At 40.5% G+C, this 18,259-nt stretch overlaps 1 protein-coding gene across 1 annotated transcript in view; it reads left to right on the top strand.

Moving 5' to 3' along the window:
• The window catches only part of grin2da (glutamate receptor, ionotropic, N-methyl D-aspartate 2D, a), a 150,037-nt gene that overhangs the window by 56,949 nt on the left and 74,829 nt on the right, over positions 1-18,259 (top strand). Inside the window, 1 exon segment of the mRNA XM_030063907.1 lies at positions 16,184-16,339. Within this exon segment, the coding sequence (XP_029919767.1) occupies positions 16,184-16,339 (156 nt within the window).

The following is an 18,259-nucleotide window of genomic DNA, read 5'->3' as shown; positions in this document are numbered from 1 at the left end:
ACACTCAGTCCATATCAAACAGAAAAACTCACATGACTGACAGACAAGGGAAAACTCTCTCTCACTCTCTCTCTCACTTTCTCTTTCTCTCTCTCTCTCTCTCTCTCTCTCTGTGTATCTGTCTTTTCCCATCTTTCTGTCGTCTGTCTGAATGGTTGCATTTTTCTTGTCCCTAACTGCGTGTACACATTTGCACATCGAGGTAAACTCCATCCTGGTGCAGCCGTTTTCTGATCTCATTTTCCGTCGTTCGTGAAACTGCGTCTGGGGGGTTGGCTTCAAACCGTTTGGAAAAAGTGCGGCGGCAAACAGGCTGCACATGAGGCAAGTGATTGGATCAACCATCTGTCCGTCATTAGCTAAACAAACTAAAAAAAAAAAAAAAAAACAACAGTCATAACTGTGATGGTGAAAGTGAGCAAACGTATTGATGACTACTTTGATTCCTGCTGTTTTGAAAATCTGAAATCCAACACTTTGTCGCAAAAGCCTGTATTACCTTTTCATTAGCCTACTGGTATGATTTTTATTTATTTATCTGCAGAAAAACATAGTTTATGGAAATGAATACAATTGAAAGTAGATGTTTTTGCAATGAAACTCCTGTTGAGTTTTCATCCAAAGGTTTTTTTCTTTTTTTTTTTTTTTTTAGATTAGAATGTGTTTTATTAGAAAATTAAACGTTTTGCATAAAGGCTTTCACGCTTGCCTTAGGCAAAAGTAGTTTTGTTTTGTGATGTGATGAATGGCGATGAAAACGCCTCTCTCAAACAAAGATATTGTAGCCTCTGAAATTTTGATCCATAAATTGGCCCTCGCTGCACTAAGTGCGTCTGTTGATAACCGAATGAAAATTTCCTTTAAATGTCAGCAGCGGTAAGAAAACAAAAACCACAGGGGGAATTCCTGAGCCTGGTTTGTCTGTATTCATCTGTCCTGCCAACACATTAATGGGCTCTGATGAGGCGATTGTCAGCCTCCGGTTTTGCCAACAGACAGGCTCAGCAGCACTGGCTCTGCTCCTCAGCATCGGCTGGGTGTTTGTGGTAATTATTGTTGGCTTGAAAAAACAAAAGGTGCCAACTTAATCCACAATCTGCCAACAAGTGCTACAAACGATATGGGATTGATTCATCATTTTAAACCCAAGCAAACTGTTGTCCTCACAACACACTTCAGAAAATCTCCTTGTCATAATGGGCTCTAGTTTCGCAGACCTGGCGAGGCGGGGGCGTAGCGCAGATGCGCTTCGCCAACTGGGTGTGGCCAGGCGGATTTTCCAAGTTTGGCACGCCGTGCTCGGTGGCGCAAGTACTCCGCCGTCCCTCCTACCGGCGCAAGGGAGGAGAGAAGGCGTGGAGTGGGTTTGACACAGCCGATTCACATTTAACCAATCAAATGAGCCCCTGTCCTTGCCTTTAAAATGCGCTGCGCGAAGGCGTAATGAAAGTTTACACAGCTGACATGGAGGTCTATTGCCGCAGGCGGAGCGGAGCTCAGGAGACAGGCGCGGAGCGGAGACCGGCGAGCAGTGCGGACACGTCACCAAAAACTCACAGGCAGGCTTCCGGAGTGTCAGGCACATGAACGATGCAATAAATACCGAAAAAAACACTATTCAATGCTACGATCACAATCAGCACATACATATATCTCCATATCAACTGTCCCGTCACAGCTGATGTCAGATCAAAGGAGATTGGCACCGTTTATGCTGATTGTGAGGTTTTGGTGATGTGCGCCAGCCAGCCAAACTTCCACTGCGCCGGCTCCGCTCCGCCTTGCGCGGAAAGTAGACGTGGTTTCAGGAGGCGAGCTTTTGGCGCACCTCGGCGAAGCCTTTTGGCACGAAACTGTCACTGCGCAAAGTTGAATCTGTCGGCACCTCCCCCCGCTGCGCCACCACTCCCATCTCCGCGCAAGTCCGTCTGCGAAACTTGGACACTGTCCGCCTCTCCCGTTTCGCCGGTCGAAACTAGCTCTGCGCGGGGTTCGCCTCACTGCGCCACCCCGCGCTGCGCCGGGAAACTAGAGCCCTTTGTCTCAAAATCCTGTTTTTCTTCAAACAAAGGGGAAAAAAATATTGATCCTAGTGGACTGATCTGCCTTAATCTGCCTTGTTTCAACATATTTACACTTATTCCCAGAAAAAAAATCCTGAAACAAGTGAAACTACACTGGAAGCAAGAAGGATTATTTTCACCCCATTAGCAGTTTTTTTTTTTTTTTTTTTTTTTTTTTTTGTAGAAAAATAAGATACTAAGACTGTATATGAGACTAAATGACTTGTTAAGATGGAGATTTGCTTTCTTCCAATTTGTGATTTGAAATACCTGTCTCACCATATCTGCTCCACAAAACTCTCTTTGTTGCCAGGCTGACTGAGGTGGCATTCGATCTGATTTGTCAATAAAAGAAAGCAGGTGGGGCTGGGGGAAGGGTGGGGGCTAACAGGCGTATTAGCAAGTGAGAAATAATGCTTGGTGAGAAATAGTGATCAATTCAGATGCCAGGTTACTGGGAATTTGAAATGAGCCATTTAAATAGGAGATACACAAGTCATTTCAACTCAATACAGCTCTGTCTCCAAAAGTCGCTCATATTCTCCGTTATCTGCCACTGGGATTGGATAATCCCACTTGTGGCCAGTGCTATCAGCTGATCAGTTTGTTTCAATATAAGCACTTGTTCCTGCAAAAAATCCTGAAGCAAGTGAAACTGCATTTGAAATAAGTGAGATTAACTCATCCCACTGTTATTTTTTTCACATCTCTGAGGAAAAACTAGATTTAAAGAGCCAGTATGGGACCAAAGTGTGAAGCTGGAGCTTTGTGTGCATGTGTGGATCATGCAGTCATGCAGCGCCTACAATTAGAAAGGATACCTTTGCCAAACCTGCCCATGCATTTACATACCTCAGTGTGAATTCATGCAGCCACACATCCAACAGGCTTTTCACAAATACAACACACACATTTTTGGCCCAACCATAATCTTTCAGCTACAGTAACTCAACAATGCATCACTGGACAACAAAACACCATTAGTGGTACATAGCTTCTTCCCCTTTTGTCCTCAAACTTTTTCTTTTTCTCAGAAAATCTGCCAGTGCATACACACAGTTATCACACAACCATTTTATCATCTCAGCAGCCTCCAAATGAATCATTTCCACCGCATTCTGCCCTCTGAAACAGCTCTCTACATAAATCATGACAGAGTGGATAATACAGCACAGTGTGAAATTCATTTTCAGTTTCCTCATGTTCGCAGAGGTTTACAGAGATGATCCATTTCATCTGCACCTCTGAATCGACCTGTCTTTGTGTGTGCAGGGGCAAAATGCCTGAATGTAAGTGGGCACACAGTGACCTTATCTCTTTTGGCAGTGACAGCCAGACATGCATTTCACAGAAGTTTTCCTGCTTCACAGGACAGGGAGTGTGAGGCTTAGGCTTGTATTGTGGATCCTGCATCCATTTTACTGGGTACTCTGTCATCATTTGTTCCCATTAAGTTGTTTCCAACACCTTTTCTTTTACATTGAGATAATTAGTGCATACCATGTGGTAGAAACACAACACCTACGAGCTTACGAAACAAATCTATCCAAATCTATCCAATCTATCCAAAACTTCAATACCACCCTAACCTCTCCAACCATACTAGCCCCATTGTTGTGTTTAACATTAAAAAAAGCAGTAAATGATGACAAACTTTGTTCAAACCCACTGAACCTAAATTTAAATTCTAATATATCCTATTGGGAGTAATGGTCTTGCCACAACATGGCATCTTTAATTTGAAAATTTCTGTCAATATCAGTGTCATGGAGCTTCAACACAATCTGGATGTGACACTCTCAGTGTGACACTCAGATGTTTTTTTTTTTTTTTTTTTTTTTTCTAACTTACAGTGTTCTTTATGGGGAACTTAAAGGGAAATCAGAGTTCAAGGGGTCAATGAATTCTTCAACTCATCCCTTAAGAAAACATTTTTAGTCTAATTAAACTTTTTTTTGGTCTGCACTGCATTGTTTCAGTTTACTTCAGTTGTTGTGGTGGATATGCCGTCTGAAACTCTGCACTCTCCATGATCCTCCATCAGGGAAAGCTCATTAAAAAATATTTTTAGCTGTTCTATTTACCTTCCATTTAATTTCACAGCATGCAACCCACATGATGTACGTGTGACAGCACATGTTATAGACTCCATATGTACTGCCCTGGTATGTATATTCTCGTTTTTACACCTCTTAAAGCCCCCAACACCAATTACATCATCTAGAGTTGGGCATTTACTTACATTATACAACTTGGTACATGCACCACATCTTTATCCTGTTTTATATTTCCCAGAAGACTACGTGCTCTACCTGGATTGTTCTACCTACAAATGTTCCTGCAGATATAGTCCCACACAGTCAAAATCATTGGTTTCAAGTCCAAATTCATGTATTTATATACCCCTCGATTGCAAACACAAGACCTTAAACAAACACACTACAAATAGGAGTCCTTGTATGTGAACTGAGAGTTTCTCTGTGAGCTGTGCACCTTGTCATTTCTATTATTTTTTTGCATTAATGGAAGTTTTTGAATTTGAATTTGAAACCAATCTACTTAAAATTAACTAATCAAAAATTAAAACAGACAATTGGTGAAATGAGAAATCAGAAACAAACATACAGAATTTGTATCATGTATCCAAACTTCCATATGTGAAATTAATACAAGTTTTTAGATTTTAGTTTTTTTTTTTTGTTTTGTTTAGTTTAGTTTAGTTTTGTTTTGTTTTTAATTAGGGCTTATAGTAAAGCACAGTTTCTCACACCAATGACCCACAAACCAACCAACCAACAGTATGTGGAGGAATACTAATACTAATCATTTCCTCCAAATCCTAAACTTAAAAATAACAACTTAATTTCTTTAGAGAGATTGGTGATTAATATGGTCGAACAACAGCGATGATAATGAATCTCCTTGTTGCACTCCACAGAGAGTTGGGAAACTTTGTGTGTAATAGTAATTTATCTTCACACAGGCCACAGTGGAATTATATAAAGACTGAATAGTAGAGTAGAATTCAGCAAAGATTCCTATTTTTAATAATGAATATGCTTAAAGCAGCCCATTGACAAAATTCCTTTCGAAAGGTAATGTAAAATGTGAAAGTGAGGCCCCCCAGTGGCTCACTTGGTAGAGCGCGTACCACATGTCAAGGTTTAGTCCTCATTCAAATCCAGCCTCGACCTTTTTCTTTGTGTCGTCCCTTCTCTCTCCCTGCCTGTCCTGTCCCTCTCTATTGTCACTCTCAAAAAATAAAGCAGAAATCCATGTTGAGAGTGCATAAATATGAAACAGCCATGGCCTAATAGCTCTTACAGCTCATTTATTTCTGATTTTGGGATACGAATTTCTAGTCAAAACGTACACTGTGAATGCATTAATCACATTAATCACATATGAGCACTTCACTTGGTATTTCATCAAAGCCAAACGCTTCACCTGGCTTTATAGCAGAAGTGCCTTATTTTACCTGCATAAACAGTACTGCAGATTTCCCTATCAAGTCCATCTCTTCAGCCACATGTCCCGCACAAATCTTCTTGAAAGTGTTTGCTATTTTCATTTGCTGAAATTAGACCAGCAACTTAAATTAGGCCAGCTCCCTAGTCTTAAAAGGGCAATTCTCCCAAAACACACAAAAGCCATTTTCCATATAGTGTAATCTGTTTCCCTTCACCCTCCGTACAGTGCAGCTGGATGGGTATTATTTTTTGAAACTCAGACTATTAAAATTTTTAGGGGAAAGAGTTTCCTTAGGAACTATTTTTTTTTTTAAACAAAGAACACACCGGCACACCGTATCTATCCGCCCAGAGGGAGGATTCCCACAGAGCAGATAAACACAGCAATCGACAGGAAGGCTTTTGTGGTGTTTGGGCTTCAAATTAATTATTTGGTTTCAAATAATTGTGAGTTCTTGGTGAATTTTCTCTTGTTCTAGTTTTCCCCTCAGCATGTTGTGATTTTATGAGCCTCAATCTGGTCAAATTTTTGCTGTTGCTTGGTATCTGCTTTACATTTATCCTGTTTTTATGCATATCAGACCATAAAACTTGCAGTGCCTGGCCTGCAGTTGATAATTATTATGAGGCAAACATCAATATGAAGACACGTCAAATCATAATTTCAGAGAAGCATTGATTTTTACATAGCAGGATCAAAACAACATACCAAAAAAAAAAAAAAAAAAAAAACTACAACAAATAAAATGCTGCTAGACTAAAAATTACAACAATGAAAGAGTAAAATGTTAAAAAAAATGGATAAAAGTCGATAAAATAAAATAATATAACCACAATGAATAAAATAATATAAAAAACAGTGATGAAAACTTAAAAACTAAGGCTATAGCATTATTCCAAATTAAAAGCCATTTAAGAAGGTTCGGTTTAGGGGCCTAAAAACAGAAACAGGCACACCCACACTTTAATGGGACACATAAGGAACATGTGCAAAGAAAACTGGTGGGACACCTCCATGATCTGGAACCTAAAAATAAATAAAAACCAGTGCTCGGGCCCTAAAAATCTCTCATGTAGGAAGGAGCAAGGTCAGTAAAGCTTTATAAACATGTAAAGAGCTTTAAAATCAGTTTTAAAAGATACAGGTAGCCAGTGCAGAGTCTTAAACAGTGGGGTTGTGTGATCTGTTTTCTTTATTTTAGTTAGGATTCTGGCTGTAGCATTCTGAGCTAGCTGTAGTTTTCTCAGACTTTTCAGGTAATCTGTTAATAAGGCGATTTGGTGGTATTCGTAAGATTAAAAAAGTATACATGCTGTAATTACCTTGTTGAAATGAGAAGTGAAAACTTAAAACAGTCTAAAATCACTGCCAAGTTTGTGATGTGTGTTTTAATCTGTTTGCTAAGAGCACCAAGCTTTGATTACAGCTTTTCTCTTGCTGCTTTGGGTCCTATTAAAAAAAAAAAAAATTCTTCATTTAGCTGAAAAATGTTTTACCCATCCATCCATCTATCCATCACACATATTTATCTATCTAAAAAAAAAAAAAAAAACAGAATTTCCCTGGTTGGGATCAATAAAGTATATCTATCTATCTATCTATGTATCTATCATCCATCCATCCATCCATCCATCCATTAATGCCAGTGAGACATGCAAAAAGAGCATCTAATGCACTGGGATCATTTGGTGAAAAAGAGATGTACAATTGTGTGTCATCTGCATAGAAATGGTAATCGACATGGTAAAGAAACTCCAAGTGGGAGCGTATATCATGAAAACATAACTAGGCCAAGAATGTCTATTTGAGGAACACCATATTCAGCACCATGAGTCTCTGATATATAAGCACCGAGGTGGAAAAACGTGTCTACCAATTAAATAAGACTAAAAACAAGCTAACACACAGTCAAAGAGAGCCACCCATGCCTCAAATCTGTCAATTAAGATGTTGTGGTGGGTTGTATTGAATGCTGCACCGAGGTCTAAGAGCAGAAAGACAGCCACATTGTTTGCATCCACAATAATTCTCAGATCATTTAGGGCTGCCTCTGTGCTGTGGTTTGCTCAATAACCAAATTGGAGCTTTTAGAAATTGCCATTGTTGGTTAGATGTGCAAGTAGTTGATTAAAAACAAATTTCAAAAGTTTACAAAGGAAAGGTAGATTAGAAATGCTTTAGCTGTGAGTAACCTAGATTGGATTTCTCAAGGAAAGGTTTTACCCTTGAAGTCTTGAGAGCTTGAGGAGTGATGCCTAAAATAAGAGAGGAGTTTATTATACGTGTTCCTTGGGAGAGGCTTTTGGAAGCAGGATTTATTTAAACAGCTTGGCTTGGATGTCTACAACTCAAGTGGAAGCCTTCATCCTGCTAATTACTACACTGATGGCATCTTCTGACGTCATAACAACCAGTTGACACTGTAGGAGTTGTGGGAAGCAGGACAAACAAACAACTTCTGTCTTTGACGACACCAGCCGGTGTGCCATTTATTCAGCTCATCATGCTGCTGGTCAGAATGGCAGATATTATACCCACCACCTGCTGCTTATATCTGCCATGAGGAGTTACCCACACTGCATTGCGTCACTGTACCTGCACTCTCTTAAAGTGAGCGAGTAACAAACACAGGCAGGCACATTATAGAACGACACGTACTAAACATGATAAACAACATGACCTGGTGAATTATGTCCCATATGTGCGTTTTTTTTTTCATGAAGCAAATTCTTCACATTTAAGAGCTGATGAGTTATGATAAAGACTGAGAACAGGTGATGGATTCAGAAGTCTGTCCGTTGTGTCAAAAAGCACTGTGGGATTATTTTGGTTTTCTGAAATAATCCTTGAAAAATAGGCTTGTCTTTCTCCTCCAACCGAATTATTGCAAATTATAACTTGATCTTTAAAAATGTCCAAGTATTCACATCTATAAAATATGTATAACAGATTTATATCAGCATTAAAACCTTGGAAAGCTCGTTTCCTGTGAATAAAAAGATGTCCTTCGCCTCAGTAATACCCCCCACCTTCCTTGGTGCTACCCCACATTCTGCTAGCTGGCTAGTGCAGCATCGCTGACACGTCTCCGTAATGAAATCATCGATTAAATCAGGCTCTGTCTCCCCTCCGCTGTGATGTGAGCATAATTTTGTCTCACCGAGGCACACCAAACCACCTACTTCCCTCTGTCTCTCACTTTTTCATCCTGTATCTCTTTACCTTTGTCTCTCTCTCTCTCTCTCTCTCTCTCCTCAGGGTTCAGCTCTTTGGCTTTGAATGAAATTTAGCATTATAATCCATAATAATCTGTAATGCAATATTTCTCACAAAGATTTATGTCCATTTTGCTACTGCCTGTTGAAGTAACCCAATAATGTTTCACCCTATAGCCAGTTTTATATTTTCTGTTCTAAACATTCTGTGTCTGCTGCCTCTTTCCTGGGAAAAATCCTGTGCTGCACAGCGGGTGGTGCATTTTGCATTTGCAGCAACCACAGTTTGTTTGGACTAAAAGGAGGAAGGAGAATGTGGTTGTTAGCTTGAGTAACAATAGACACCATTGCTGAACAGACAAAGAGTGCTACTTACAAAACAGAAGATCCACAGAAGATACAATACTGGCCAAATTTTTAGATATAGTGGGATGTCCAGTGTTTAAACATCACAGGTAAAATGAGAATCACAAAATAAAATGATGTTGTGTCCTCCTTTTTGAACATTTTTAACACCAATGGAATCCAGCGCAGAGATGCAAAATTAGGGCCGCATCTTGTATAAAGCTTGTTGTTTGTGTCCCCCATCTCGCAGCTGATGAAGAGCAATTATGTGTCACTTGCATAGTTTTCTGTCACTTTCCCTCTTTATGTTGAAGAATTAAAAGATTTTTGACTGTGGAACCTTAAACCCTGAACTTCTTTTGAATTTTCAGTTTTTGTTCAGCACACTTCACAGTAGTCGCACACTTTATTACTTTAAGTTGTGCTGTGAAGCAATCTCCCTCGGTGCCATAAAGCAATACAGCAGATTTCTGACATAAGAAAGCAAGGCAAAGGTAAATATATATTCAAGCACAGGCTACTGGCTAGCAGTTTGGCACGGGGTAGCTGCACAGCATATGTTGCTTACCTGAATAGCAAATGTGAAACCTGATCATCAGTAACTGTGATAATATTATTCCAAACTGTCAAGGTATTCAACAGCCTCAAATACATGTGGCTTAGTCTGCCTCACACTAGACTCTACAGGCTGGCAAAGTTATTGCTGCTCACACTGTTGGCATCAGCCTGGCTATGTGTGTGTTTTTGGGCAGTGGAGGGAGGGGGTATGTTCCCCAAAACAATACAAAGAGGCTGCACTGCCTTAACTATTTTCAAAGCTGTAAATCTAGGCAGCCGCCACAATAACAGTGGATTGATTGGTAATGATCAACATCACTTCGCCATTTGCATATTTTAGCAAGTAAGTTATTACATTTTGTGCTTTTAACAGCACTATAATATTGATTTGTTAATGTTATGATGCTATGTACAGCACCTTTACCACTGTCCTACATGCTTTTGTCATAGTTTCCCTTTAAATATCTCTGCTGAATTCTGTTCCTGTTGGTTGTTGAATGCTTTTCAGTGCAGCAGCTCCATACACTTCACTAACATGCAGCACAATCTGACTCTCACCTTCTCATTCTCTGCACCGCACACTCGCTCTCTCTGTGTCTCTATCCTTTGCCCTCTTTCATTTCTTACTCTCATACGCTGTCTCTTTCACTTTTTCTTCTTCCCCATTCTCTCTCACAGTCTCTCTTCCTTACACCATCTTTCTCTCTTCACCTCTTTTGTTCCCCTTCCCTCTGCTTTTTTTCAGTTCCTCATTGCTGTGACCTCTTTGCACTGTACTTTCCTGGGGGAATCAAGAAAATTTGAGACTGTAGGGAGGTAGAAGAGGAAGAGAAGGTGGAGTAGTTGGATGAAAAAGAAAGGGAGGGAAGAGCACGGGAAAAAATACGCAAGAGTAGGTGGGCTGCGAATGGTGATGGGTTTTGCTTCCAGGTTCCTCCAGGTGAGAAAAATGTGGACTGCAGCTGTGAGCGCAGGCTACAACCTTGCACTGCCATGCAGAAAAGTTGGAGAAACCTCTGACTCTTGCCTAGCCTTGGGGAAGAGTTTTTTATAGAAGGTAAAGCGAGGTGACAGAAAAATCCTGGGTATATGCAGCTCCTGTGAAGGCCAGACTCCTCAGGGAGCTGCTGGGTGTCGGGCAACATCAGTTGCCGATGGGAAGGAGTCTCTCGGAGCAAAGTGTGGCAGGTTATAGGCAAAAGTCTGCTTTCACAAACTTCCTGTCACCCAAGCTATACAGGGAGAGAAAATGTTTTCCGGTCATGGATAGACATTAATTTAAAGGTGATGTGGTGAGCATTTTTTGGCATGCACCCTCAGACAGTGCACTTTTCATGGAGGGAGAATTCTGGAGCATTCATAAGGTCAATGTTACGTCTGCAGTTGACATGCTGCATATGCTCCGTACATGGTTGGCTGGATATTTCATGCACATTTATATTCAAATATTACTCTGAAAGAACAGCCGCTGTGACTTTTACACTTGCACTTTTTACCTTACACTTGACAGACAGCGGTGTGCATGGGGTTGGCTAAATTAAATGTCAATCCAAACGAGCACAAAAGTTTGAGAAAATATCACGTCATGGTAAAATTTCATGTTCACCTAACTCTGACAACACTTTGAACTGATATAAGAATATTAAGTATAGATTTCAGTGCATGTATTCGCTAAGGACATCATTTTTTCATTTCGGTGATCCATACACAGGATTTCTGCCTGTTCAGTATCAAATGCTGTGTAGCTTTGGTTGCTTGTAGTGATGATGTGATATGATACACGTTTTTAGTCCACCATGGATGCCGGCATCCTTGGCCAACTGTCTTTCAGAAGCTATACATGAAAGCAAAAGGAAAAGAGAGGATATATTGGTATCATATTAACTAGTGACCTAAGGAATCCATTGGTACTAAGCATGTCATGCCAATAATGCTAATCTGAATTCTGGCGATGGGAAAATGGCATGCCCATCAAAGGGATCCCTTGATGTCTCACTTCAAGATGTTTACTGACAGTGGGTTCTGTAGGTAACCGCAGGTCTAACTTTTGCAGACATACCCACCTTATGCTAATCCTGTGCAGTTTGGGGTAAAAAACATGTTTGATTGTTTTTTTGTCTGTATTACAAATTGCGTTCTTGTGGGCTGTTGTAAAATGCTGTATTTGTGCAGACTGGGCCCTAAACAGTTGCATAAACTTGGTTTGACTTGAAAGCTGAGACTCTTGTGGATTCAATGAGCCATGTGATGATTCATGTGATATGATTCATGTGTGATGATGTCAGCCATTTCATTGTCGTGAGACCATTCTCTGAGACTTGACGTCACTGTACAAAATGGCCTAGAGTAACCTGTGGGATAATCACAGCCTCATGAAACTTTACAACCACAAACAAGAGAGTGAGGCTGTTCAGAGGGTGCATGGCTTTGGCAGGTGTATTGGTAATAAGCTGTGGTTTCTGAGCAAATCCAGAGCTGAAGTGCTCGTCATCCAAATGGCGAGTGTTAAGAAGCCAACCGGATATGGAGCGGTTAGAGGTACAGCATTAAAATACTTCTTACAGGTTAATGCATCAATAAATTAACACTGAATAGAAACATTCTTCATTATGACTACTTCTACTTTTCATCCTGCTCTACACTTGACTGATGATACTTTTATTTTTAAATGAAGGAACAGTCTGAATACTGGATTTTTAATGTCATAACAGTACAACCACACTCAAGTTTCTCTCAAGCCATGTCACCTGGCAATTTTTTTTTTTTTTTTTTTTTGGGGGGGGGGTGGGGGGGGGGGGCTTTCATTACATTTTTTCCCATTATTTTCAAACAATTCATCTTGGGAAATGGACTCCGCAGTACACAGTGTGCCTACTCCAATTGCTGCATCTATACAAACTGAATCTCATTCTGCTGCTCTGAGTCCCTAAAATATAAATATAAATATTCATGGCAGGTGTCTGCTTAAGAGCCGGTGCAGGTAAACACCATTTTACATTTACAGCAGCTGGGATAAGCCCATATCCTGATTATTAGAAAGCCAAATATGATATGGATATAACATCCAGAACACCGATTTGATTCGCGTGTAAGCTGCTTTCCAAAGCTATTTTTCACTCTTCCTACACCACATGGCATTTGATGCATAATTTACCAGCCGACCATGTAACAGGAGATTTTTTTTTTTTTTTTTTTTTGCAATGCTTCCCTAGAAATTCCATACAGGGCCAATGGATTAAAATAGATAGATAATAAAGACGAGTTTAATGGAAAAATCTTTTTTTTTAGCATCAAAATATGTTTATGTGGTTCAGCTGGTTTGTCTGACAAGAATATGCAAAGGGCACTGATCAGGTCAGGTCTAAAGAGGCAAACCTGGTTTTGTCTCAATTTTTGGAGATCACTTGTCAATCAACCAGTGTGGGCGGGAGTGGAAAGGAAAAGCCTTATGAACTGGATATGAGTTGAATAATTGTGTCCTATCAGCTGGCAGCACAGTAGCAGAACAGGCATTTAGTTGTATGAAAATTACCCTGATTTTCACGGTAAGAATATGTAATATGCGGATGAAAGTGCTCATATGGCTTAGGAAATGGTTTTGATCATATATTTGTAACTGTCACTGTCACAGGCTGTTTTTTTTACCGGTGGCTGCGATGTGTATTTTTGTCTGTTTTGATGTCAGAATGCGGTTGATTAAATGTTATTTTAGCTGTGGCTGAGGTTGTGTTTGAGTAAGGTCATCTGTGTGTGTGTTTATGTGTGTGTGTGTGTGTGTGTGTGTGTGTGTTGGCGAGAGAGGCGAGATGCCTTCATTAGGATGCTCTGAAGTGTTTTTTTTTTTTTTTTTTTTCCCAGATGCTTTTAACCTAGCAGTTTCATTAGAAAAAATAAATAAATAAATCAAAAGTTTAAGATCCCGCTTTCCCAGCTTGGCTTTCTGTGTGTTGCACTGTCTCTGCCTTTGTTTTCCCAGGTATGAAAAAAAATCTGAAGTATTTGTCATCAATTGTTTATTCTGTTTCTTTCTGCTGTTTTTTTCCCCCCTTTATTTTCTCCTCGACTTCCCTCCATGTGCAAGCCTCCCGCTGCCGTGTGACACGAGTCTGCGGTTACAGATGGGGAACAATTTAGTGCGTTTTGCTCTTTATCTCCTTCTCTCGCGCTATGTCACCTCCTCTCAGATCTTTGTTTCTCTCACCTCGTGCTCCTCTGCACCTCTGCATTGTGATTTCCTCTCGTATCAAAAAAAAAAAAAAAAAAAAAAGAAGTGTTCAGTCTTTAGCAGCGAATCCCCCGGTGTTAGTTTCCCCGCTGTGAAGGTCTCGGCTCTATCTCCATGGCTTTGATTTCTTCTCATTTTCTGTTCTGTTTCTTTTTTCCTCCTCTCCTCAGCTCTCTCATCTTGACTGTGTTTCTCGTCCTTTCTGATTTATTTTCCCTTTATTTATTTGTTACTTTTTTTCTCTTTAACTTGAGTTTTCAGATTTTTTTCTTTTTAATAGATCAGACGCTGTTATGTCTTTTCAGGAATGCAAAAATGGCTGTTTTTCACATGCTGGCCAGTATTAAAGGTGCTTTGTGTAACATTTTGAAACATTAACAAACTGTTGAATTATTTAATTATAATACTTTGTTATAGTCACAACAAACAAAAAGGACTGTGGTCAAGATGATTTGTAGCATCTGTCTCAGACCAGTGGTATTGTTAATGCTACTATTTCAGAAAATTTAAGATCCCATTTCTCATAAACCCGCTGATTCCTGTCCCTCCTGCCACTTCCAAGTGTCTTTGGCTTCACTGAAGAATTGATTTTTTCTATCAATGTATTTTTCACTCCTTCTGGCGTGGACCATTGCCAGAAACGACATCTTTAGTGCTGGAGGAACAGCGCCCTCTACCTGTTTGGTGCCATCTTTCTTTCTTTCTTTCTTTCTTTCTTTCTTCTTTCTTTCTGTCTTTCTGTCTTTCACCGATATTTCACCAGGATAGTCTATTTAGACCGAAATCTCTTTTTCGAGAGATTCCTGGGAAAGAATGGTAACAAATTCAATTCTACAAAATCAGACATGAAAACTAAAAACAGAGAAACATGAAACATAAAGCCACAGAAAACCATTCACTATCTAAGACCCACTAAACATTAAAACAATCACTTGTCTAAGACAGAAATTAAAAAGCCCACTGTGGTGATTTGCGTCTGAAGCTTCAGAAATCTCTAAAATTCATTCCAGGCGGCTGGGGCTGCAAACACAAACTCAGATCCTACGTTCAGACAGGAAATAGAGGTCCTGAGAGCGTAAACTCTAATTTGACATTGCAGTTTTGACCAAAACCAAAAAAAAGATGAAAAGTAATTGGCAAGCTGCTGGAGAGTGAAGTCCTGTAGTTTTCCTCGGTTTTGATGTAATGTATTTTGTTAAATTATTTTCTTCCTTTCCTCCTGGTTTTCTTCACTCCTCGTTTTGAAGTTGTGTACATATGTGGGTCTGTGTTGGTGTTATCAGCGTTGAGAGCAGATGTGAATGACGTAGAAGCTGGTAAGAGACCAGAACTTACCATTCAGCCTTCCAGAGGCATAATGAGTTTAATTCAACCAGACACCTGTGATATGAGGTGTTGACTTGATGACATACCCCAATTTATCAATTTCACTTTCCCCTCATCATCCCAGCCAGGTTTCCGTGTCGTCCTGAGACCCAGCCGGTGCACTTGCGCCTCCTGTAGTGGACATCATACAGTTGGAGTTGTATCATACAGATTGCATGCTAACATGAAAAGTCCTGATGTGCCTTCAAAAGACAAGACAGCCTTAGCTTTACAAAGACGTCACATGTTTGGGCGTCGGACCTCGTCAACTTGAAATAGAAGGCGCAAAAGACACCTGATAACTATTATTTATTAGTATCTATTAGTAACTATTATTTATTAGTAAAACAACTTTATATTTTCTTGTGTGTTAGAACCTGATGAACACTTTCGGGGAGATTTTAGTGAATTTGAACTTTTTTGAAGCATGAAAGGCAAGCCTATTTTATGATGTCCACTGGAATGGACAGTTAGTCCAGAATTTCTGTATTTGAACGTTTGCACATGGAGCATAGAGCTCATTGTCATTGGTTTTAAAGGAGGACTTTAAGGTTCACACTCACACATTTTCACCTGGGACACACAGCGTAGCCGGAAACGACACCTGATGTTCGGCTACAGGCGGAGCTCGAGCAGCCTGGAGCCTCGGAGTGGACATTCAGCAGTCGGCTTTCAGATCGCGTGCTCCTGCTTACAGCTGTAGCGCCCCCTGATGACTGAGGAGCAAAAACAGCATATAGACAAAGATTATCCTGCAGTCCACTAGAGCGGACAGGCAGGAAAACAAATACAGATGTGTATGTGATCTTCATTTTTTCTTGTGGAGCTTATTTTTCTTGCCCCAAACACTAAAAAGCATTAAAGAAAAAAATAAAAATACACTTTCCCCCCCTGGGTCTCAAGTAGACATAGATTTTCCCTCTGGTTTTGTTCCAGATTAGTAAAAAAGCATGTCCCTCTGCTGTCCTGTCTCCCCTCACAGATACTTTACCAACATATCCATCGGAGGACGGGACTACTCCTTCAACAGTGACGGCTACCTGTCCAATCCGCTGCTCGATGTCATCTCCTACACCAACGGGAGAGGCTGGGAGGAGGTCAGTACACAGCTGCTCAAGTCGGCACTAATTATCGTAGTGTGGCGGCTAGACTGGCTAACTGCAATTTCACAGCCCATCAAACATGCTAACTCATCGCCCCGCAGTTTTACCTCTCCGCCATCTCAGCCTATCTCTCCCTCTCTCATTTCTCTCCTCTCCTCCCTCCCAAGTTTCATCAGATCTCCACTAAACCCTCCACCTTTCTCCCCCCCAACTCCTCTGTCTCCTCTTTTGTCTGGGTTTGTCAGCCTTGTTAGCTAGCACTAACTCACAGTCCAATATCCCGTCCGTCAGGGGTCTTGTGTAGAGCGGTTGTACAGTAATAGCAGCGTGTCCGAGGTCTGCCCTCTGAGGGCACATTCAATTCTTCTGGACTCCCTCCAACCTGAGAAAAACAAGAAAACCTTTTTGTTCTGCCCTGCTGTGTTCCATTTGCCGCTGACCTTTTACAACTCAATATGTTTACAAGCACTTCGGAATCAAGGGTTCCTGCACATTTTAGGTATGATAATAAAAAAAAGAGGAACATCAAGCTTCTAAGAACACACACACACACACACACACACACACACACATTCCAGCAGTGCAGTAGAAAGGCTGTGCCCTTGGAGTGAGAGGTGAGGGAAGAAAAACACTGAGTGCAGGAATCAGATTAGTGAGAATAAAACAGAATTCAGACACTGAGAAACATTAAAGTGTAGTTTTTTGTTGTTTCTTTTTAAATTACTTTAGGCCAGTAGTCTGTGCCTGGGAGTCACTAATTATTGTCTATCTCTATCTCTCTCTCTCTCTCCCTCTTTTCAGCCTCTAGGCCGCCTCTGATATTTAATCAAAAGAAACATCCTGAAAATGAGAAATTATTCTGTGATTGAACTGTTCATCTCTTTGTTCATGCAGCCGGTGAAATCCAAAAAGGTTGTGGATTTCAATTTGTTTTAGGATGGCTTTACCTGGTGCCGCTGAAACGTGGCTTCAGTTCTGTGCAGTGCAATGAAAATCATAAACTGTGTTTGAATCATTTGAAACGTACCGTATAAGTTTGGTGACATAGCAGCAGTAAAGTTGAACAATAATTGCCTTGAAGATGCAGCCTTGGGGTCAAAAGCTGCCAAGGTTGAGAGACGATGCACTGGGCAAGACAGTTTTTATGTAAAAATGCACCCATCTTCTCACCCTGCATAATGGGGGTGTGTTGGAGGTTTGCCAGCATACCCATACAGGCTGCAATCTTAAACTGACCCAAATCCTGTTTTGCAGACAGTAGCAATGCTTAGAGCAAAATTCAGATCAGGGAAGATACAAAAGTGACAGTTCTGGCAAGATTTAAAAACCATAAAAATAGCCAGCTCCCATGAAAAATGAAAGCGCTGTCTCTTTATTCACATGATTGCTGAACAAAGGGCACAGTTTGCTCATTTTTCGAGAGTGCTGACTTAGTCATGTTTCAAGTTTTTAGTCAGGTTTTTAAGTCTGTTCATGTCTCTAAGTCTTCTTCACCTCACTCTCACTTTCTTTGATTTTCTTGAGTCAAGCCTCTCCAGCCTGCATGGTGCAAGAGGCGGCAACCTAAACGTCTATTCCATCTGAAGGAATAGTTGTAGCATTTCCTGCCCTCCTCTGATGCCTCTCACCTTTACTGTATTGAATTTTTTTTTGCTGAATGAAGTCAGAGATAGTGACAGCTGAGATAGGTTGCTGTCTTGTACACTGTGGGAATGGCAAAAAATAGACGAAGGAAAAAAAAAGGGCTGCAGCAGGCAAAATACTGACAGACCAGTTTACTTTGCACTTCGGCTCTCAAAGGATGACTCCTATGTTGCTCTGTTTTTTTTTTTTTTTTTTTTTGCTACTGTTCAGATGGCTGCTTGGCTTGGAGGAAATCATCAAAGCAGCCATGACATGCTTCAAACGGGGGGT

The sequence above is a fragment of the Myripristis murdjan genome, chromosome 11, assembly GCF_902150065.1.
Source record: "Myripristis murdjan chromosome 11, fMyrMur1.1, whole genome shotgun sequence".
NCBI lineage: Eukaryota > Metazoa > Chordata > Actinopteri > Holocentriformes > Holocentridae > Myripristis > Myripristis murdjan.
This window is presented reverse-complemented; position numbering and strand designations above follow the sequence as displayed.